The sequence below is a fragment of the Rissa tridactyla genome, chromosome 3, assembly GCF_028500815.1.
Source record: "Rissa tridactyla isolate bRisTri1 chromosome 3, bRisTri1.patW.cur.20221130, whole genome shotgun sequence".
Classification (NCBI taxonomy): domain Eukaryota; kingdom Metazoa; phylum Chordata; class Aves; order Charadriiformes; family Laridae; genus Rissa; species Rissa tridactyla.
In genome coordinates, this window is record NC_071468.1 from 98,981,796 (window position 1) to 99,005,371 (window position 23,576).

Consider the following 23,576-nt stretch of genomic DNA (forward strand, 5'->3'; position numbering starts at 1 on the left):
TGACCACTGAAAGCAGAACTGATGTTGGTAACTTATTGGCCTGTGGACTGGGTCCCAAACGCACTCCTTTTAAAGCTGACCTTTGGATGCAGCCGCTTTGGTTTTTAAAATGTGTGAGGAAGAAATACTAGCATTTTATCCACTGACAGAAGATGAGAATTGCGGAGTTTCTTCTCCTGTAACCCCACTCACTAGTCCAACACTCTCCTCTACCCAGAAAAGCAGGCAGTACGCCAAAATGCTGCTGCTTAAATTGGATTACACAAGATTTTTTACATACTGCTGTCTGCCAGGTCTAAGTGGTATGTCATCTGTCTGTTCTGTACATTTCAAGTAATTTCTTAGGTCTCAACCATGAGCTCTGTAGATATAATTTGTTACGTGACCTAACCCTGGCGTTGCCAGTTCTGTAGTTTACCTTACATAATCCTGTAATTTTATTTAACTGGCTACTAGAATCATTGCAAAATAGTACACAATGCTTAGTATGTTCAAATAAAATTTATATTCTTGCTGTTGATTTCTTGCACCGATTTAAAAGGAGGGTGTGTATGTTTAGATAATTAATTTTCAGGCAACTGGATGGCTCCCATTATCCTGGAAGGTAATGCTTTGCAGTGATTATGTCCTATAGAGCTTGGATAGCATTGGGAAAAATATTTAAAAGTATTAACTTCATTTTCATTCATGTCACTTGTATATCCATTTTCTGAAACTGCTTTAGCAAATGAATTTCATCTGTCTGAGCTGTTGACGTCAGTGTACTATCCACTCACATGAATGACTTCTGGCTAAATTACTAAATTAATGCACAACAATTATAGCTGCGTTTTCAGTTAAAAAAAAAAAAAAAAAAACAACAAGATATTTGTAGCTGAAAACTGCCTGTGAGAGCTGTGCCTAGCCAGTCAGGGGATGACGTGTCCCAAATCAAAACAAGTTGACTGTCGGTTATCAGACACATGCAATCAGTGCTCTCAAGTGAGATACATCACATGAATTATTCTCAGAAATTGTTCCAAGAATAGTTACGAATAGCTATTAAGTTCGAGAAATTAAAAATCTGATTACAGGCAGCTTGTGAACAAAGAAATCAAAATTAGTTTAAGAAAATAATTGTTACAGATTGCTTGTTTCTCTCTGTTGTATTTGTGAAATATTTTTACGTACACTGCACTGTCAACTAAGCTTCTCTTTCAAGTGTAAATTAGTATTTTTAAAATGATAATCTAATATGGAAAATTGCCTGAGCAATAATGTTATAAATAGTGCAATATCGAGCTGATTGCCTGCTTCTGTTCATTTTACAAGAGTCCGTCTCGCACAGTGTCCAAGGAAAAAGAAGAAAATGTGACAATAACAAAAGATTAACAGGGAAAGTGTTACATTTTCTGTTTGGTTCACTACAAACAGAAGTACAATATAATAGAGTTCGTGGAGTTGTAAGTTTTTCTGGGCAGAGACTGATTCTTGTTATATCTACCTGGTACCTGATAACACCAGTTGTCTGATCTTGAATTTGGTACCAGGTACCAAATACATAGCGCAAACTGTAAATAATAATGGCATTCAATCAAAAGTATGAAAAATTCCATTTCCATTTCATACGTCTTAGAGGTCAGATTTTCTGGGTAATAGCTGGGGATTTCTGATTATCAGGGTGTCACTGTGATCTGAAATGTTTTGGTAACACGTTAATATGACCATACATAATTTTTGTTAATGAACACAAAGCAGTGAAAAAGTGGGTTTGAGACTCTTAAGTCTGATTTTCCACTCCTTGAACCTCACTACTTTCAATACGCGCTTTATTGATTACTGTATAAAACTTTCCATGGGTGTCCAATAACTGCATAAGGACAAAGGCTGTGGAGAATCAGGTTTCTCTTTACAAGCAGTGGAGACACACTTTCTTCTTCAGGAGCAAAGCTGAAATCCTGTCAGTGGTTTTGGTAAAGATAAGTAGTTTACAGGTTCCCCACAATACAATGCAGTCAGCTTTGGGGGGAAACAAACTACGCTGAGTTTGATGCCGCATAAATGTTCGGAATTACAGATAAATGAGATTAACACGTCTTTTGGTGGGTTAACAATAGTGAATAATAAAGTGGATGGTCTTTTTTCGAACCTTATTTTTGCAAATAGAATTTCTGGCAGTGTTTGTCACAACTCCTAGGTTTACATATTTAGAACCAATTTTGTTTTATGCTCAGTAGATAAGAAATGTGATGTGCTCTATAATAGCTGTTATTGTCACCGATACATTTTCCTTCGTATTTTTTAAATTCTCACTACCCCTGGAACTAGCTGGACTGTGCTATCATGTAAAAGTGTTAAAATATGTTTCATTTTCTATGCTCTGTTTTCATTTTGAGTTGGTTACCTATGGTAATAGTGACATGGCTATCTGAATCTGTTACAGTGTGCCTGAATATTATGACTACGGTCACGGAACAAGCGAAGAGGCTTATGACAGCTACGGTAAGGTCTATTCTATCTTCAGCAAAACTGTGAAATCAAAAGAAAAAACCTGTCACTGACAACTCAGAAATTACTTCCACATACTTTTCTTTCTTCTGCCGCTTTTAAAAAGACCAAACAAAATGGATTTCTGCAACTTTAGGATGAGGTTTGACTTACTGAAGTGGGACCAGAAAATGGGACAGATCAATTTTGATCAAAATTACAAAGCCAATTAATCACAGTCACAGATCAGCTTTAAGAGCAACACTGAAGTTTCTGATTAAGTGCCTGAATATATTTCACAGTGTTAAGTGTCCGTCTGCTTGATGTGCCAACAATACTATGCATCTGCTGCTGTCATATGCATTGCTTCAAGCAGCAAGTTTTGTAAGATTTTTAAATACAGACTATTGAAAGTGGAAAGAGAGGGTGCTGTGCCACCATGGGAACCCCCACTGCACCAAGGGGGGAAAGGAGTATCTCGTGGCACACCAGGCAGTGCTGTACCCTTTGCACCTCTCCCCGCCGAGTCTGTGTCTGAGCTGGAATAGTTCCACTTCACAGGAACAGAGGGCATGAGAGGAAAATAAAGTGTTGCTGCAGCGTGTGCAGCCCATTTTCTAGGTGTGTGGTTTGATATTAGTGATGTGTTTCAATAACTAAACAGAATGTATTCCGTCTTTTCCTATCAGGTTTTTTCCCAGCACATTTTACCATCAGATGGCACAGTGAATCTGACATTTTCACTGAAATAATAGAGCGGTGCTGACTATTGTCAGCTTAAAGACTGACCCCTGTATGCTCAGCAGAGATGTCATGCTTGATTTACTACTACTAATAAAGTATCCTAAGTTTACATGGTGACTTCCAAAGCGTTGTGAGAATGTGAGCTGCTGGAAATGATGCTGCAAGTAAAAGTTACAGCGAGGGGTTATATAAGGATCGCTGCTTGAAAGAAATTTATTCATGCAGCTGTGAAGCAAATGTCACTGTAATGCAAAGTTGCAGTTTCCTTTATATTTGTACAGAAATCACGAGACATTACTGAGACGTTGGCCAAATGATTGCATTGCATAATCGGAAATAACTTAATTTTTTGTATAATCCGTACTTATAGTACATTTGGATAATACAATGTGCAGTCAAGCAGATTTTCAGTGCTAAACAAGTCATAATAATAATAACAGCTTATCCATATGAATGTGTGTGGTTTGGTTACCTTTCGTTTTGTTTCCTTTTTGTACCTACTTTTTTTAATACCTGCAGTGAAAGACTTTTCCTCCCCTCTCCAGCTCCCCTCTCCATCTCTCCTCCCAGATGTATTGCTAAGGTTTTGGGCAGTGCAGAAAAGCAGAAAAGTCTGAGCTCAGCAGTAAGAATTACCCACTGCTTAACTTTTAACTAGACTTCCCAATGCTGAATCTCTGTGTGTTTGGGCAAGACATTTAAAGTAATGTCACTCTTCCTCCAATCCCTCATTTGTAAAACTAGAAGAATATTACTTGTTTTCCCAGCAGGGCTTTTGAATGGAGCAGTTAGCTAAGGCTTACAAAGTGCTCAAAGAGTGGGGTCATGCCTAAATTTTTGCTCCGCATGAAGCAACATTTTTTTGTCATTTAGCAGCCAAAGCAAACTCAAAAAGCTTGAGTTTGCTTTGCTAGACTTCTCTTAAAATATGTGGTTGAAAACTGTGGACGTTTTTTTTGCTTAAACAATTTTGTGCCCTGACCTTTGAATACAAAATTCTGGAATAGTTTTACCAGTAACCTGGAATAAACTTTAAAATGGAATAATATTCCAAATTGCTATTTTTCTACTTTCTGAAATCAGATACATTTCTATGTGAGTCTTTGTGCTCTTGTTGGTTCACTTACTTTACCAGATTAGTAAATTCACTAGTTCTGTGCTCTGGAAACCTGTGCGTGAACTTCCTTCATCCCAAAGTCACCACCATTTATCTGAAGAGGTAGTCTGAGTATATGGAGATATATAATATATTCTTAACTTCCTCATTTTCTAAATTCTTGGTACATACACTGATGTTCTCTATGTATGTGACTTTTTCAGTGCTTCCCACCCAGATAACAAGCAACCTGGTGCCACCCCTTCTCGTCCTCATGTAACATTTACTCTAATTCTCTGTTCCCAGAGAACTGTTCCCAGTTCCCTACTTTTTTTTTCAGGATGTTTTGCAATGCATTGTGAGTCTTCTGAATCCACCCCACTGTATGAAATCAGCCGTCCCTTCACATTTCACTGTCCTGCAGAAATCAACACAGTCTTTCTTTCACCCCAGTTCAGTTTCACACCTTGTTTTATCTTTCACAACAAGACTGTGTTCCTCCTTTACAATCCTTTCTGGCACACCTCTGTAATTCAGAATTCCTCCAAACTCGGAATAAGACCACACACAAATGGTACATGAACATAGAACTGGTGTCTTCTTGTTGTTGTCTTCTAGATGTTTCTTGTAATGAATTGTCTTTTCACACTTATCTCTTCCAAGAACCGTATATGAATTGACAAGCTTGGCGTCTCTTTATTTTTTCCCATGCATCCTCTTTCTTCCAACTTATATTTAGGGAGGACGGTTCTCAATCCCAAGAAGGTTTGCTTTTATTCTTTTTCATGAAGTAGATTCGACCAAATAACAACGCTACTTCCTTCTTAATTTTTTTTAAGTATAATATAGAGCTTTCTGTAGTCTGTTAACTATTATACAGCACCATAGTACTCCCATATGAGCTGCCTGCTATGACTTTTCTTTCTATCTGGGCAGGTAGCAGGTGGTTTTTGTCTCATATGTTCTTCTATGCTCCTTTTAAAAGGCCTTGTGGAGAACTCTGACTGGGGTCACTGTTTCCTCAGAAGTTCTTAAGATTTATGCCTTTATGGATTATTCATTATAGGGTTGCAAAAATCACAGCAGTGTTTCAGAGCAGAGCCCACCTGAACACCATGTCATTCTCAAGAAGTTCATCTCCCTTTTAATTAGATGGAAGTACCAAACAAGAAATGCCCTAAGTCACTTATCTGAGGCTGGGCAAGGTGAACTCTTGCTCACTATTCCCTGCTGTAGAATCCACAACTTGGGTTAATTGCCTTGACTCCTTGTTCAGTTTCTGCTGTGAAGGTTCCTGAGAATTCAGTCCCTTCCAAATCCAACCAAGCAACCTCCCAAGACAATGACAAAGGCAGCTGAGAGGGATATATGTAAAATCCCACTATTTCCCATGACTTAGGGATGTTTCATGAATGAAAGTTCATAGCATAGGACCCTGTCATGCAATTAGATACTCAAATTCTATTGCGATTTGATATGCTTGCCACCCAGTCTCTCAGAAGGATCAAAGCAGAGACACTTCAAAGCATTCCCTGTAGCAGCCTCTGGGCACCTGGAAATACTTTACTAAGGAATTATGAGATTCCTACAATTTTTTATAGGATCTAGATTATGCAGCTACTGCTAGAGAATTTTGAAGATCACTGTTCTGGGCTGAGGAACATAAATTTGGGGCGTATGCCGTCTTCTTGTGGACATAGGCCTTATAGGCTTCCTCATATGAATGGTAAAGAAATATCTTCAGCAGGCACTTTAAAACTAAAAGGCTAGTCACTTAAAGTACCGCACAATTTTCAAAAATGTAAAGCATCCTCACCTCTAATCACACTCAATAAACATTTTATGATACTTGTGTCACTGAAGGTCTTGATATCTACAGATATGAATTTAAATCTAGGAGTCTACACTAGGGTGACAGTGTCATTTTAACTTGATGATGATGCTTATGTTATAAAACAGAAGGCATGAAATAGGATTAATTTATGAACAAAAACTTTATAACCATTGCTCTGATTATATTTTAATAATTTTGTGTTTTCCCTTCTGGCACTGTTGTCATCTGAGGAAGTATCTAGTGAAAACATGAATTTAATGATTTGTCTTATAAATTGATTAGGATAAAATGTACAACTGAAAATTTGGTAACTGAGAACCTTTCCTGCCCGTATATAATGTCGTGCCCAAGTCCAAAAAGCACCTTCACTGGACAGGAACACTGTAAAGGAAAAAGCCTTTGTAAACCATTCACGTTCTCATTTCTCTCTCCTTTTCCCTTTTTCAGTGGAACCAGCATTCTCAATACAAGTGTTGTGCTGTGTTAGGTCACTCTAGACTTGCTAGCAAGGTACTCCAATGTCTTATAAGCTTTATTAATTTTATCTGATCTGCCTCATGGTTGTTTCATCTGAATCCTTTTTCTCCCTTGCACTGATGGGAGCGCATAAGTTTTTATTTATCAGATACAGTTTCTGTCTTAGTTTTTCCACGGTCTGGGGACTCTAGCAAAGGAGCTCTGCCACTTCTCCCTGCAGAAGGCTGAAGAGGCTCCTGCCTCTGCTTCCAAAGGTGGATACTGCCATAGCGAGGATGGAGGAAAGTAAGAGTGTGCCTGTTGTCAGATGCTATAGTTCACAGCCTGGTGCATATTCTGTCGTGTGCATGACCTGAAAATGATGGTGATTTATGTCTTTGTGCCAGGTCATGAACTGCAGTATCTGAGAGGACAGTACACGTGGACTTCTGTTGCTACTACCAAAAATGCAGAAACCTTAGGTAGAGGGTAAAAGGAGAGGGTTAAAGTCTATAACCTCCTAAACCACCACAATTAAATTAGAATAACACCATCTGCCAAAGGCCTTAGGCGAGAGTTAGGAAGGTTAATCTGTACCTTGTCTTTTACACAAAGAGGGAAGACATAAGTGAACTCCACTAACATTCCTGTTGCTATACAGGAAAAGCCTGCAAGGCTGTTTACTGCATGTGCTGCCATTGCGGCGAGGAGACAGCATTATTTAAGTGTGCTCTATCTTCACCATAAATTTTTTAATGTGCACATTTTCTCTAATTACCACATTTTGTAGTGTGTATTCTACTCCAGTTTAGCATTAAGTGCTCACTTGTAAACAGCTGGTATTTGGGTTTAGGATAATTCCATCTTTAATTAAAATTGGAAAGTGTAACTGTTTAGCAAAATTTCTTTTAACGTAAGACAACCTCTAAGTTGTAAAATGCTGCCACGATGATTTAACTGACTATTTCACAAATAATTCCTTGACAGTCACTCAATATGAGATCTTTGCAGTTGTGATGACAATTACTTTACTAAGTAATGTTCTACACAGACAGCGCTTTATACACAAATTCTTTATAGGGCTTTATACGACTAACAACTAAAAATGTACAGGAATGTTCCACTACTTTTTTATTATCTTGTTTATTTTTTAATTTTGTGTTTGGCCTGAAGAGCATATTACCTAGGTTGGTTTGTTGTTTGGCTTTTTTTGGAGTAACAATGATAGTTTTTGATGAAGAAGTAAAAGTAAAAATAAATATATAGTGATGAAGTTGGGGGAGGAAAGAGTGTACGGAGCATTCAAACTTCAGGAATTATGATAAATAGGTTGATTGAAGAGATGTTGCCTTAGGAGACATAAATTCTCATATTTCATGATAAGACATAAGCATGCTCATTTCGTGGAGAAACTCAAGTAGCTACCATCCTGATGTGAAATAAAACCTGTGTTGGTGAATCTATGGCAGTGATAAAACCAGATGAAGCCATGCTGCAATGTATACAGAAAAATATTGGTAAAATTTGAAAAAGCACTTCTTAGCAATTGCTCTGCAGGTGAAGAGGTTTGTTTGGCGGTCAAGTCCAAGTTCCAAACAATAGCTTTGCTATAGTAGGTCATTGGTCCTAATATTCATTATGCTCAAGTTGCTAAGGGTTTCTTACCCTATTTTTTTTTCTAGCCTAGCCCCATTTAAGTTTTCAAATGTAGGAAATCAAGTGCTCAAATAAGGTAGTGACTGATATGCAGATGTAAGAGACATAGGTCTGATTCTCCTCATTGCAGTGTTTGATTTCCCATAGCTTGTGATTACAGGCAAGATTTTTTCTAACACTAATTAATAAAACCTTACTAATGTGCACTGATAGTACATTTGTATCATCTGAGCATATACATTTGGTATCTGATAGGAAATATCTTAATAGGAAATATCTTAATAGGAAAACTTTCTTTGGTTTCTAGGCCTTGGCACATCTTAGCATTGATTAAGCATCTCAGAGGCAACAGGACACAGATGCTCCAGCGTGGTGTTTTTCTGCTGTGTCTCTACAGAGCACCTGGCCAGCAGGTTAGCACATGCTGGGCGCTTCTACACTAGCATAGGACCAGAAGTGCCCTTTCAAAGCAGATTTCCCAATTGTCTCCATTTGTCACTCTTCTTTTCACATCACTGAGTTGGCTCAAAGTACATGACTTTTACTTTGAAACTAAACCAGAATGTGCACTCACCTTTTTGTGAGAATTCAGTTCAGAGGCTCAAACTATGGCCAGTCTGGAATGGAAAAAAATCTCTAGAAGCCGTATAGTGTGAACATCAGGTCCTCAGCGTCAGCTGTTTCACTCTGAAGATCATTCCTATTTGTATGCACCATGTGCTAATACTGATATAGCACCTGAGTCCTGATGTTTCCTCAGCTGTCCAGGCTGATGACCTTGCTGCATGTGCTGTGGTTCTGTCCCAAAAAATGCTGGAGTGGGCCATGGACTTGCATGACTGCCTTTATTTTGGGGGAGTAGAGGCATCTGGTCCCTCCCTGAGCATGAGGCAGGTGTAACCCAGCCCTGGGAACTCAGAAGTGCTCCTGAGTCTTCCTGTACAGCGCTCTGTTTTTCTTCCACCAAAAACAGGAGTCATTGGAGACTTCTACTGCATATGGACAGAAGATATACCAAATAAATTGTCCTCCCTTAATCTTCTATTTCATTCATTCCTATACTTACTAGGGTATCAGAGATCCAGTTCCTACTCTGTGGGACAGAATGAACTGTCAAAAGCATTTCCTCGATTTTCTGCAAAATTTTATCAATTCTTTTGCTGGAGGAATCACCTTAGCTGTCTCCCAAATAGTATTCATTCCCTCAGAAGAGATTTATGATTTTCATAAGAGCATGATTTTGAAAGTCTGCAGAAAAGGGAGCACATTTTGAATTCAGCTATGATGGCTACTGTGGGGATGATGCTAAAGTTATTGCTGTTTTGTCAAATCATTGTTTAAATTAGGCTATAATTCTTTAGAAAGTTCCATATTTAAACCCGTCACATTCTTTTAACTGACTGTATATCCTAAAACATTTGTACTTCAGTTATTATGCTGCAACACTGAAAAAAAATCCACATGCAGCACAAGAAAAGGGAGTGCTTTTAATTTATAGCGACTTGTTGTGCTTCCTCTATTACTCCTGAATTATAAATCATTTTCTATGACAGAATAAGAATAAGTAAATCATGCAAAACTTTCCTATGTAGTATTTCAAGTGGTAATTTCACTGCCTTTCACTATGGGAACAGTAGATTTGGAGAATCTAAGAAAAAAGTCCTGTAATACTGATGCGCATGTAGTGCTGACCATCTGTGTAATTCCAGGCAGAGTATATCGCTGCACGTTTCATAAAGTAATAGAAAACTCATTTTTCCTGAAAATAAAAATAAATAAACAATTAAAAACTAGAACTCCCTCCACACTGTCATGTTCACGATTACCTCACGGCAACACTGGTAGCAGCCCGGTTCCTCCCTGTGTTGCAGGTTCCCAAACTAGTTACCTGGGAACCCTGGTGCTTCTCCTCTCCTGCCTGAGGCAGATGTTTGCTGCAAAAGTGGCTGAAGCCTTGGAAGAAATTATTTTCTCCAGTCGTTCATTGCTGCTCTGCATGCTGGCATTACTCAACCCACAAGCGCACGAGCAGTCCTCATCTGCTCCGGTGCTAGGTCAGCTGGAGGATTTCTGTGATTCTCCACTACCAGTTTAAGCCAGGGCAGCTCACAACACTAAAGTAGATTTGGAATATCTAATTTATTATCCCTCCTGAAGAGAAGGTACTCTCATAGGCACAGTAGCTTTTTAAAGCTAAGGACAGCTAAGTCCAGAAAATGGACTACTGAACCATGAGGTTTACCTAACATTTCTAATTTTTAAGCCATATATATTGCATATGCAGTATGTTTAGTAAAGTAAGTGATATTTAGCACGGTATAAGTGAGCATAGTGGTTTTGAGTCTACGTTTCACAAACACCTTTTGTATTCTGACAAGATTCCACATTTCAAATAAAAAAGGTTCCATTTGTGATTTGAAAGATAGCCATTTCAGCTATTCTCACAAAATTATAAAATGCATAGTAGCAAGTCAGGAAATCCTGTCTATGTTGCAGGGTTTGCAGATAAGCAAAAAGAGAGCAGAAGAGTGAAGAAATAAGTGCATGCTCTCTTTAAAAAAAAAAAAAAAACAAAAAAAAAAACCAAAAGACAAAGCCTGTTCTTGAATTTTTTGTCTAAAATAATATATACTTGTCCAATCATGACACGAGAAAAGTGCAACTGTCTTTTTTTGTGTGGATTTATGGGGTAAAATCCTGGCTTTGTCAATGTTAGCTGAACTTTAGTCATTAGCTCGTGTAGGGCAAAGTTTCCAACTGTTGCTTAGTACTTTGTCTCCACCCATCTTTTCACATAGGGAGAAGTCTGGAGGCTTGTTAGAAAGACAGCACAAATTGAATTACCCAAAGAAAATAATTCTAATTTTCAGTGGTCTCATTTTAAAGTTAAATGTCTGGTTTCTATTGGGTCTTCTGCTCAGCACGTCCATAGCACTTCTCTCTCACTGCTCAGGCAATTAATTACACCTCAGAACACCTCAGGGAAGCAGGTATTCCTGTCTCATTCTGCCGGTGAAGAAGCCATACCACAAAATATTAAACAATTATCCAAGGTCACTGAGCAAACAAGGAGTAGAGCCAGTAATCACAATTCCTGACTGCCACTTACGCTCCATCTCTAGTGCGGTGTGCTCCCCCCAAATCTATGCAGTGTAATGACCTTGCAAAGAAGGTAGAGATTTTTTTCCTCATAGGAAAGAAAACCATTTTATTCTGAATTAAGGCAGCTTCTATGTTTCTAATAGCACTGAAAGCTAAATGGCAGATCAAATTAAACCATTATCTTAATTGCCGTTATATACGTCTTGACTATCTAAACAGAATAGCTCTTTTTATCTCTTCCTGGCCACCTGTCCCAATATAATTGACCAGAGATGAATGAAGTTGTGCCCAAAAATTGTGGGCAATATTCAGATGTTAAATAAGTTACCAGGAAGAAGAAGTGATCAGGTCTTTATTATTACAGGGAATAACCAATGAATATTAATGTAAAATTATTAGGAAATAACATATTCATATGCAAATCACATGGTGTTAATATGTATTTTTTAATTTTAAAGCATCTGTTAATATGATCTGCCTTTTAATTACTTGTATTGTTGCCCTCTTTGCATTTGTGAAAGAGTGTTATTCAATGCTGGAAAATTCCATGACAAGGTTGCAGAATGCCGACTAAAGAGTACGAAAAAAGCGCTCTGAGTATGTGCTTTTCTTGAATCTTGTACCAGAATATATTTAAGCATGTGATGATAGCCACTGTTTGGGGTAGAATTTTGGGGTAGGTGGAACACTGTGAATTTTTCTGTGCCTTTAATACTACATAGGTAAAAAATAAGACAGGACCAACTTCATATGTATCTCTGTTATAAATGATACCATTTAGTGATCCCACATTCAAAGGAAGTTCACAGGTTAACAATACTGTGACCTGTTTTCATTCTAGCTCTCCAGTAAGAAAAAAATCTAACTTAAATTCTGTATTTAAACAGTAGATCAGACCTACTGAGTCTACCAGCAATTGATCAAACAATAATCTTTAAAGATAGTCTCAGCTAATATATCAATAATGTCTGCAATCGATATTGGAAATATTTATATAACAGCAAACACAGCACCTAAGAGTCAATGTGAATTGTAAAAAGCAGTGCTAAAATACTAATATATAATTTCAATCAATCATAAACCAAGGGTGCTGATTGCCTGTGATAACAGCAATTAATTTGTGTGTCCTAAATGTGAGCTTCAAATATTGATTCACAGGGAGCATACAGCAAATGGAAAGAAATATCCAGTGTAATTAAAAGAGCCATGCCCATGACTTCACATTTCCTATCAGAGTAGCCACCAAAAAATTTACGATGACATTTTGTTACCACACCCAAAGCAATCCTCATGCCCAAGCACACTCAGATTCCTCAGCTATAAACTCTCTTAGGTTTCCATCATGCCACGTAACCTGTACTTTTAGTTTCTGAAAGCGAAGCACACAACATTTCTCCTTAGCTATGAATGACAACATCAGAGAGATTTTGCACGTTGGCAATAACACCAAATTCCTGGAAAAAAATGGGTCTTCAGCCTTCAGTTATTAAACAGCCTCTGTGGATTTCTTTTCAATCACAGTCTTTGACACCTGATAGCACTGAGGACAGTCAGAAGTGAAAAGGACAGTGGGAGAGAGGAGCGCGCTAGAGCAGAAGGACTGGATGGCAGGTGGACCCCACCGAGGGAGCGGGGAGGTCGGACTCCGCAGGGTTTCTTTGCGCGGGAGTCAGAAGGAGGAAAAGGAATCAGCATTAAAACACAATGACGGCCCTGCACATCCCTTCAGCTCTTGGGCACACTGATTCACAGACTCGGTAGCAATTCTCCCAACTACTTTTCTGCAAGGCTACAGCTCTTACCTGCTCTTCACCTGAAATCTCTGTCAGTTTCCACTTCATTAACATGTCACTTCATTAAGATCGAATATGTTCCAAGCTCTCTTTCCTTTCCATTGTGGTGCAGTCTCTCAGAGAAAGAGCAGACACCACTGTTCTCACCAGCAATTTGTCTCCTTCACAGCGTGTTTTGAGCTTTTTTCCCTGATCTTCTGTGAGATCTGCACCCCTGATTTATTCCATTTTTTATATATCCTGCACAACTTTTAATACTTTTTGGGGGGAGTGGTAGATCAAGTATACAGGATCACTTTCTCTGCTAAGTAATACAGGGCACTGTGCCAAATTGCCCTCTCCTGTCTCCCTCCTGACCAGTACTGTATCCCAGAGGGGATCAGACCATCTGTGACGCTTCTGGAATCAACATCCTAGGTCTGAAGACTGGGCCTAGAATCACATCTGGTTTTATGTCATTGAGTAGCAAATGTAACTTGTTCCTTTCAAAGCAGCACCTATGAGCTCCCATACAAAAGAAAGTGTAAGAAAAATTAGCAAGGGACATAGGCAGATAAACATATGAAAACATGGGTGAAAAGACATCACAGTCTGTATTCTACTCTACAGACTTTTTACTCTACAGTTATTTCATGAAGTAATTTTGCCTGCCTTCTTTTTAAACAGATGTAGTAATTATATTAACTAGAGAATGTATTCTCAAAGATAAGGGTTTTTATTAATAAGGAAATTGCAAAAAGGGCCTTCCACTATATATTCAGCTACACAACTTTAATAGCAAAAATAGTCTTTCTAGCCTATTATTTCTGGAATCATTGCTTCTGCTGGTGAGTGGGAACTTGGAAACTGTGATTCAGAGGAAACCGTCATTCCGAGGAGTTGCATTCCCCAGGTACTGGCAATGACGTATTCTTGTGTTTCAGTTAGCATTAGAAGCAAATACACTCCCAAGGAGAGTGGGAGGCTTGGGTTCACCATTCAGTGGGTCAGTGGTCCTATTCCACAGACTCTGGGTCTTTAGGGGCACAATCCCTGTCAAAACTAGATACTGAAGGTGTCTTGTTCTGAAAGCCTCGTTGTTTTGCTCAGCAGGTTTCTGATATTTTGTGAAATCTGAAATGGCACCTGTGGTTGGTAAGGATTCTTTCTGCCTTTTTAGTTTTAGAAGTGTCAGAGGAATACCAGTAGAGCAGTAGAGACCTGTTGCAGAAGCATTTTCAGACATTTTTACACAGTCTGCAAATTTTTCTGGTGTCATCCTGGCATAATTTTAATGATTTTTAAAGAAATGCATTACTTACGTCTGGGTTTTTTTCACTGAAATCTCTGGAAACATGATCGGTTCATTTTCCTGAAAGCTCAAAATTACTTTAAAATTATCTAATATTCAAAAAGTAGGAAACAAAAATTGTTTCATTTTTACAGACGGAAGAAAAGTGATATCCATTTCTTCTGAGCAGGTTAAAATGCATGATCTCAACCTGGTCCACAGAACAGATCACATATAGTAAAATAAAATGCTTTTGCTGAGTTTTCATTAATAGAGGTGCAGGGTAGTCAGCAAGCAATTTGGAGATGGTTTAGTGGTCCAAGAGGTTTCAAAACTACTCGACTGTTAAAAAAAAAAATTTTAAAACCCCAAGAAGATTACATTGCAAACCTAAATTATACTAAACAATAACATTAACAAATGGTTACTGCAGAAACAAGGACATAACCTCACACTATCTGAGAAGAGTGGGTCAGAAAGGAGCCCAGACATGGAATTTAAGTGACAGTTTTAACTGGAAGGATTAAATTCCAACTGAAATGGTAGTATGGTCACAGCTTCCTTAAATGCTGTAGGAAACTAAATATGGACACAATCTAGTAGTTCGGTCTTGTCCATGCTCAGCTTTTCACATGACCTGTGCAGTCTGCTGTGTTTCCCATGCAGAATGTGCCAGAGTAGCTTTGATTTTACCAGTGACTTGCACAAAAGGGCACTGTGTGCTCCCTTGCCAACTAATTGGTGTCTCAACTTCTGGATGATTGCCAGATACCTATGCCAGGCAGTCAAATAAGATCATTGGCTGTGTCATTTAGGAGGAGACCGCTCCCCTTGTACCAATGCTCTGCCATTATTATGTCTGTTGAGCACCCTTAAGACTGCTAACTGCAATATATTTTGTTGATACAAGACTGAAACAGTTTTGCATTATTGCCTTCCCAAATGGAAAATGCAAAACTACCACCTAAAATTGGCAGAAATTCTATCAAGAAAGAAATTTTAGCTTTTGTTCTGTTTCTGCCGCACATGAAATGCTCATATTCATTAGAAATGAAAACGCAGTCGACATTTAATACAGCGTGTAGGCAGCAGTGGGAGGAGAACCATGGTCTAGGAAATAAGCAGTCGGGAATCAGGAATTACTCAATTCTTACCTGTCTTGCATGCAACAAAATCTAATGATGAGAAGCTCCTGTTGAAACACAGTGAAACTTAGCCTGGGAACCAAAATGGCTGAAGGATCTTTTGACCCTTCTGTTACCCAAAGAACTACCCAAATCTCTGTGTGACTACTGAGGTGGTCTATATGGCTTCCATCCTTTAAGACTATTCCTGAAGACCGAGCTTTCCATTCTCAGGGCCCCGCCTTGATGCTGGAAGACAAAGGTTACCTTGGAGTACTGGAATTGAGACATGAAAGAGCAACTTTGCACATCAAGGAACCTTTAATTACTAGCATTCAGCTATATTGTTCTTCATTAAAATTCTCTGTATGAAAAAACACTAATAATCTGATTTTCTTTTTTCAGTGTGGCTGCATCTTGTAATTTATTGGCGTTGTGTGGGTCAGAGACTCTTTATAGTGTTGCTTCATATGATCATGCTTTCTCCACAATAAACATATAATCCTTTACTGCTGTATGAGTGGTAGGGGCCAGCGGTTTTCCAGTTGAAGACTCTATTCCCAAAACTTTCATCTATGTTTTGGCTACAGGTTCACCTGTTAATGCAGTAGAGTCTATCATGCAATATCAACAAGAGCTGTTAGCTGTCAACCATCCTCTCATATTTTGATGATAGTGTTACCAAATAGATATAAATCAGCTGTGTTCTTGTTAAAGTTTGAAATCAAGCAAATAGGTCCACCATGCTACTGGAAAAAAGAGCATAATGGACTTGTACTGCAAATTAGCTTTCTGTTCCTGTTCTGTATCAGAAGCCGGTACAGCCACAGCAGCAATTTACTTTAAGAACACTCTCAGTCAAGGAAAAACAGCTTCTTCCAATGCGTAATATAAAGTCATTTTTTACTATATGAGTACTGTATATTTCACCTTTATATGAAGGTGTTTCAGTCCAGGGGTGGGGTGGGGGGGGGATGACTCAAAGGGAACAAGGAATTGGTTTGTCTTTGTGTTGTACATTTAGTGAATATTTTTACTACTTTAGTCATTTTCATTTATATAAATCAAGTTTCTGCCTTTTTATCTAAATCTTACTTCTCCCCAAGGCCTCTCTGCAAATGCAGTGACACTTCAGCAAAGGGTAATTGAAGCTGCAGCACGTTTACAGCAAAATGCCATTTTTAAAGGGTGCAATGAAACATACTGCAGAGGCAGGATTTTTAAATTCACTATATGGAAACTGATTCCCTGTAGGAATGAGAGACCTGAGGATTTAGAACTATATCATATTGGCTGCCACTTCTTCAACCCTCTAGGCAATAGCTTTCCACAGTAAACTTTTGTTTCGTGTGACCATAAAACCCCTGATATTCAACAAGAGAACATCTTGAGCAGCTCAAAGAAAAAGAAAATAAATTGAATGCACCAAAACCATCACAACAGGAATGTTTCTTGTTCCATAGCAAGAGCAGCCGCTACCAGATCTTCTCCAGAGTTGTCCGCTCCTAATACATGGTAGCCTGAGCCTTACTTCGGCTCTGCAGCTGATATTCCCCCTCCCCAGGCTTTCCCCTCACACCCCAAGGCAATGAGATAATGAAATGTAGTTGCAGAGAAAACATCTTGCAGAGAAGAAATAGCTTTTGGAATTTTAACAGGCTTTTTATGCTTTATATTTTTTTTTTCTGTTTTATAGAGCATTATCTTGTGTATTTCCTTTTTTACAAAAGCAATCTTTGATACCTGTTTTAACCCTTTAGTATTTTAGTCTAGAGTCAGCTAATTATTTTCTTACTGGCCACAAAAGTCAGCATTGATTAGCAAAAGCAAGATACCAGGAATTAAGCCATGTCCATTAAAACACATCAGGCTCATTAACTAAAATGCTTCAGCTCGTTCAAACTTTTTTTCTGTTACTTCTGCACACTCCTGGAGTTTTTGGAATATAGGTCATTTTTTGCAGTTGTAGATCTGTAGCAAGATTAGATACTCCAATTAGTCAGGTAAGAAAATGACAGGTATTCTGATTTTCTAAGGGGGCTATTGTGTTTTTTTCCTAGTAAATGAAAGTGCATATGTAATGAATTTCATTTATTATTCAGGGAGAATTTTTAAAGTCTTATATAAGTCTTTAAATGTTATAAAAAAAAGATAAATAGGCAGCAGCAACTTCTAAACTTCAAAGGTGAATGGCAAGGTGGAATTAATTCTTTTCTTAACATCAACGATAGTTTTATTCCTTTTAAAAATGAAGTTTGGACAATAAGGGAGTCAGTAGATATATAATACTTCATTTACACTAGGAGAATAGCCTTTACACTACTAATGTTGACTATCTTAAACCAAAATTGGAAAGAAATCTGCATCAAAAAAACTTTAAACAGTCTTTGACAGTACTGATGTGATTGGAAGGGCAAATTCATCCCTTGGTTTTGGGAAATACAGTTAATTTCAGTGAAGGAGTATATGAGATGAGGAAGGTAGTGGGCCAGTGACACCTGTATCCAGAGGACCAGGAAAAGGTGATAAAAGGATGGAAATAAGCATCCTCTCCAGCCTGCATTTGGGTCTATTCACAATTCAATGTGATGCCAACGTGTGATAACAGTGTGTGTGCCTGCACTGCTGGTCGAGTCGTGGGCCTGGATCTGGTCTATGATCTAATGGCCTGACTGACCATTCACATTTAAAATTCACTCTGCACCCACTTTAATAAATAATCTGACTCCAAGCAATCTGTGGTGTAAATCATGCTCTGCCCTGTGATAATCTGGGGGGCAAAAATTGATGCTTCATCATCAGCAATATCTCCAGTCACCAGTGTATCCCTTGGTGACTACCAGGGTAAAGTATTTGCTGGAGTTTATATTATTCCATAAGCTTTCAAGTGTTGTTTACTGTCTCTCAACTAAAACATGGTGTCTGATCCTGTGAGCACTGTTTCAAGTGAATGTGGCTTACTTTGCATTAAAAAGCAGCCTATTTGCACTAGTGCAGTTACTGACTGTGTTTCAACTGAAAAGATGTTTTGTGAATCCCGCTCCTGGCCATAACCAAAGATGTGAGTGTTCTCTCAGTTTCAGTGCAAGGTGAAACGATAATTTACACTCAGTGTTGATTTGAACTAACCCATTTTGCTTTGCCCTGAAATGGAGCGCACACAAAACATTAGCACCTTTCCATTCATGGTGTGGCTTCTTCAACTATGGAGCTCCTCAACTATTCTGCAAGAGATTCTCTATACTAAATACTGGTATCTTGGTACTTTTCCACCCATGCAACATTTAGAGTTCAGTTCCCCTCCCATGCCCAGGAGACCTCATCCTCTTTTACCCAGGAGGGCTTCCTGACCTGCCAGAGAAAGAAATTGTGACCTCAATTTCCCATGTGGGTGGACAGTATGTGGTCCTATCCATGTTGGGGAAGACTTTAATTTCGCAAAGTAAATAATATACATATAAAATAGTATACCAAACATATAACATCAGCACACCATTCAATACATGTAGCTAATATGTCACCATATCGCTTAAAAAATTTGTTTGGAACTCAGACTCTAACACATGCATAGAAAAAGAAAAATCTAAACAATTTTTTCTCTGCTTGTACTATGCAACAATATCACTATCATGTATTTGGAATTCTATATTATTATCAATAAACATATTAATCCAGATGCAGAAGAGAAACAAAGGCCTCTGTATGTATTGGTTTCACTGGTGAGTTGTCATTTTAAGCTCATCATAATTAAACAATATGAATAAACTATTTAAGGAGAGACTAGTGAAGATTGAAGTAAGTTATAGAATCTTAGAATCATAGAATGGTTTGGGTTGGAAGGGACCTTAAATATCATGTAGTTCCAACCCCCCTGCCATGGGCAGGGACACCTCCCACTAGACCAGGCTGCTCAAAGACCCATCCAACATGACCTTGAACACCTCCAGGGATGGGGCATCCACAACTTCTCTGGGCAATCTGTTCCAGTGCCTCACCACCCTCACAGTAAAGAATTTTTTCCTAATATATAATCTAAATCTACCCTCTTACAGTTTAAAACCATTACGCTCGTCCTATTGCTAGAGTCCCTCAAAAAGAGTCCCTCTCCACCTTTCCTCTAGGCCCCCTTTAGGTACTGGAAGGCCACTATAAGGTCTCCCCAAAGCCTTCTCTTCTCCAGGCTGAACAACCCCAGCTCTCTCAGTCTGTCTTCACAGGAGAGGTGCTCCAAATAGTTCTGTTTTGATAGTGACTGCAAACATAACGTTTCATCATCAGTTTGAATCTTCCTTTTCCTTTCTCTCTGGCTTCAGTTCACCTTCCAATCTTCTAAACTCCTCTCTTTTCAGACCCTGTTTTTTATTCGCCGTAAAAATTGTTCTTTATTCCCCCCTATTCATCGAAAGGCTTGACCTTTACTTTTATATTTTACAGACATTAATCTTCTATTCATACCTGTAATACAAACAAGCTGATCACTAATAAAATAAAGGAATATGGAAAATAACTAACATTTGTTACACTGATTTCTGAATACCTTCTGTATTTCAGTACAAAAATGTAGACAGATTATGATATAACTTGGGGGGGGTATGTAGGGATTTTGAACTTTCTGGTGGACATGAATCAGTTGTATTCTACACTATTGTAACAGGAGTAACATTGCCCTATGATGTGATATGACAGATGATATACTGTGATTTCCGCATTTCCATTTTAATCACCATGTGTACGATCAGTTGAAGTCAGTGGAAGAAAAAAACAGAAATCATTGATGATCCACTAGCTGATTGAGGAGAGAGTTCAAGTTTGGGGTTCAACTGCTGGACCTCGACTGTAGGTAGCTTCCCATTTGCTCCTTTGGAAGGCTTAACTTCCAGAAATACATTGTCTGGGGGTGGGGGGGGGAAGAAGCTTTGCAGAAGCCTCATGAAAACTGAACTAGCCTTAAAGTTTTTAACATATTCTTCCCAGGCATATTTCATTAACACAAATTTTAAAAAGTATTCTAAAGATAATGTAAAGTAAAAACTCTTTGGCAAAACTCTTGTGCTTAATGTAGTAGCTTCATTTCTACACATTATTTTTCTTCCATTATTTTCTTTCTTTTGGTCTCAAATGGAAGAAAAAAATCAAATGTATTTCTATTATCTTTTCATGATAAAGATTTCTCATCTTACTAACATACTAACTGCATTAAATGTTATTCACATTGGTGCTTTAGCTTAAAAGCTAGAAGCTCAAAACATCAAATATATTCTGAGCTGACAGAGTAGCGCAGTGATTTTTCCAGAGCTGACCGTACTGCCACCACACTAGGTATTCATTCTCTGCTGAAAGTGAAGGAGTAAGGTTTTTTTCATCCTGAGACAGACAGGTTGCCTGTGTAGAGAAGCAGAAGGTTAGTTTTCTGTAAATTTTTGTGGGAGGATAAAGAAATGGATCCTAACACCATCCTCATTTTATTTTTTATAAAGCTTTCACCCAAAACCCTGGAGAATTTTGACAGCTGTTAGCAGTAGCAGCTCTTTGTTCTTTCAAGTTTAGATATTTACAAAACATATCTTTTCTCTTCTGTTTTTAGCACAAGAAGAATGGGCCACAACCCGTTCCAGCCTAAAGGCACCACCTCCAAGGTCAGCCAGAGGGGGTTACAGGGAACACCCCTATGGTAGATATTGAAGGTCCTCCTCATCTGTGACCTCATCTCAAAGACAATTAATAGCCTGTGGTCTCCACATAAACAGCAACAAGACAAGTAATAGTCCATTTCTTTTCTATCCTAGGGATTACTGCTCATTATTATCCTATGTACTACTTGTATTTCCTATAACATTGGAGTGACATTGGCATTAGTATTATTTTATAACACGGACTTAAAAAAAACAGAGACAAAAAAACTTTGGCAAGCATTGTCTATAAACCATTCAAAGATGATGTTCTGTTGGTTGTATTCATTGCTGTGTGTAACTTAAAAAGCATGACACTGTTACAGATCTTGAGTCTCTCTACATACTAGCTAAGGCTGAGTTTTTGTTTAGGGTTGCTGAAAGACTGTAATATGATTCTTTTTTTTCCTTTTTTTTTTTTTTTTGAACCGGACAATAATCAAGCTGTAGATAAGATGTTTTAACCTGTCTTTTTTAATATATGTTAGTTTAGATTAAGATGTTCGATATTAAGTTTGTAAATTTAATTTTAAATGCTGTTTTAATGGGGTTGAAAACAAGCGGCTACTGTATGTATGTAGCTAACTGAATTTGTTCAGTGTTTTAACCTGTATTTGTTAAAAAAATCACATAAAGTTCCATGTGTAAGCTTCTCTAAATAGGAAACCATAATTTTGTCAAATATGTTTGCCATAATTTGTCAATAAAGCTGAAACCTTTTGTAACAAACTAAATTTGGAATTACTTGTTTTCTAGCTTTAAATGCCTGCTTTATTTCTTTTTCAAGAGATGCCTAAAATGTTTTTTATATAAAAATTACAAAAATGAACCCAAGCCTGTTTTAAGATTTTTTGTGTAAGACTTTAAAAGTTGTATTAATAACTTCTGGTTGTTAAATAATTTAAAAGTTAACAAACTAAACTGTTACATGAATCATGGTTAGTATCCACTAATGTATAACATGTTAATGGAAAAAAATGCTTTAGAACAATAAATGGATTTTAAACTATCCTCTAAGCTTGATCTTGCTAAACACAAACTCTGATTGACTTGTTTGTATTAGCATGTCTCTCGTGAGAATGTAATGGAGTTTAAAGAGGTAAGATTACCACTTACCACTGTTAGACTGTCTAAATGCTAGTTCTTCAACCTTTGAGTTTCCCCGCACATTAAATATCCCATTCAACATGTAAGCATTGCATAGATTCACCTATTTGTTTTCACTCAGAAGAGTGCGTTGACTGCATTTTTCGTAGTTTACAACAATTTGTCTTGATAAACAAATCATCAGTGTCACTGCCCAGTTGTTGGTACTCAACTTCAAAAACTTTATTTGTAATTTTCAGTGCTAAATATCATCGCCCTTGAAGGCAGTTTAGAGGGCTGATATTTCTTTTGAGACTATCAGACTTGATGGCTGATGATTATTAAGGAAATATGTCGCAGGACTCAAAGGATGACTAAACGTTAAACAGGTAACACTAATAGTAACTCTGTAATTTTGAGTATGCAACAGTAATGTTAAATATTCTCAGTTATTAAGTTACTGATAGTTAAAAAAGTAAACCTACCAAAAGATAACAAATAGGTATATAGGCTATTAAAACAACTAATTAACATTAACTAGTGACAACAAAATTATTCTACAATATATAACCCTCAAGGTAATAAACAGAACTAAAATTAACAATAATAGTAATGCAACTCTTGCTAACAACAAATATATAACCTAAATTTTGATGAAAAAAAAGAAAAAAAAAAAGAACAGAAGACTTGATGGTAGGGATGCCAAAACTGTTAATCCTTTAAATACAGTCTTTTTGTTTACGGTGGCTTTTTGTCAATGTGATTGGTTTACTTTTTTGATGAGAATAAAGTACAGGCCTATTGCTGTTCAGTTTGTGAACAAAACCTTTTGCAGCTGGAGTTGCATGCTAACTCTTTTTGAGTAGTTTCTGAAGCGTATGTTTTGTCATTTGAAGTGTTAAAGTGAACCGAGTAGGCTACATGGTGGTTACATTGAGTTTATTCTGTCTCACTGTTTCAGGGACTCACAGGCACTGGACAGCAAAGCAGCAGATCTGCTGAGAAGTGGTCAGGTAAGCTCTGCCGCGACTCAGGGGGTTTTTTTCCTATTTTATCTGTGCATTTGTTTTTGCTAACACAGAGAAACACATGTTGTTTTAAAATAGGGGTTTTAAAATAGGCTTTTAAAATAAAGAATTCTTTCCAGCAGCGTTTCCCTGCATAGTAGAACAGTGATCATGGTATAATGGCAATCAAAGCATTTGCTTTTATATGGTATGAAACCTTTCCTTTAAATGAAAGAAGTCTTGTCATCTAGGCCTTATAACGGTAAATATTAA

General features: G+C 37.8%; 1 protein-coding gene across 2 annotated transcripts in view; it reads left to right on the plus strand.

Annotated features, from left to right (window-relative positions):
- Window positions 1–21,223, plus strand: part of KHDRBS2 (KH RNA binding domain containing, signal transduction associated 2) — a 597,540-nt gene extending 576,317 nt beyond the window's left edge. For both annotated transcript variants that reach the window (XM_054195575.1, XM_054195574.1), the window contains 2 exons: window positions 2,423–2,481; window positions 21,126–21,223. In XM_054195575.1, the coding sequence (XP_054051550.1) occupies window positions 2,423–2,481; window positions 21,126–21,223 (157 nt within the window). The remainder of the gene's footprint in view (window positions 1–2,422; window positions 2,482–21,125) is intronic.
- The last annotated feature ends 2,353 nt before the right edge of the window (window positions 21,224–23,576 follow it).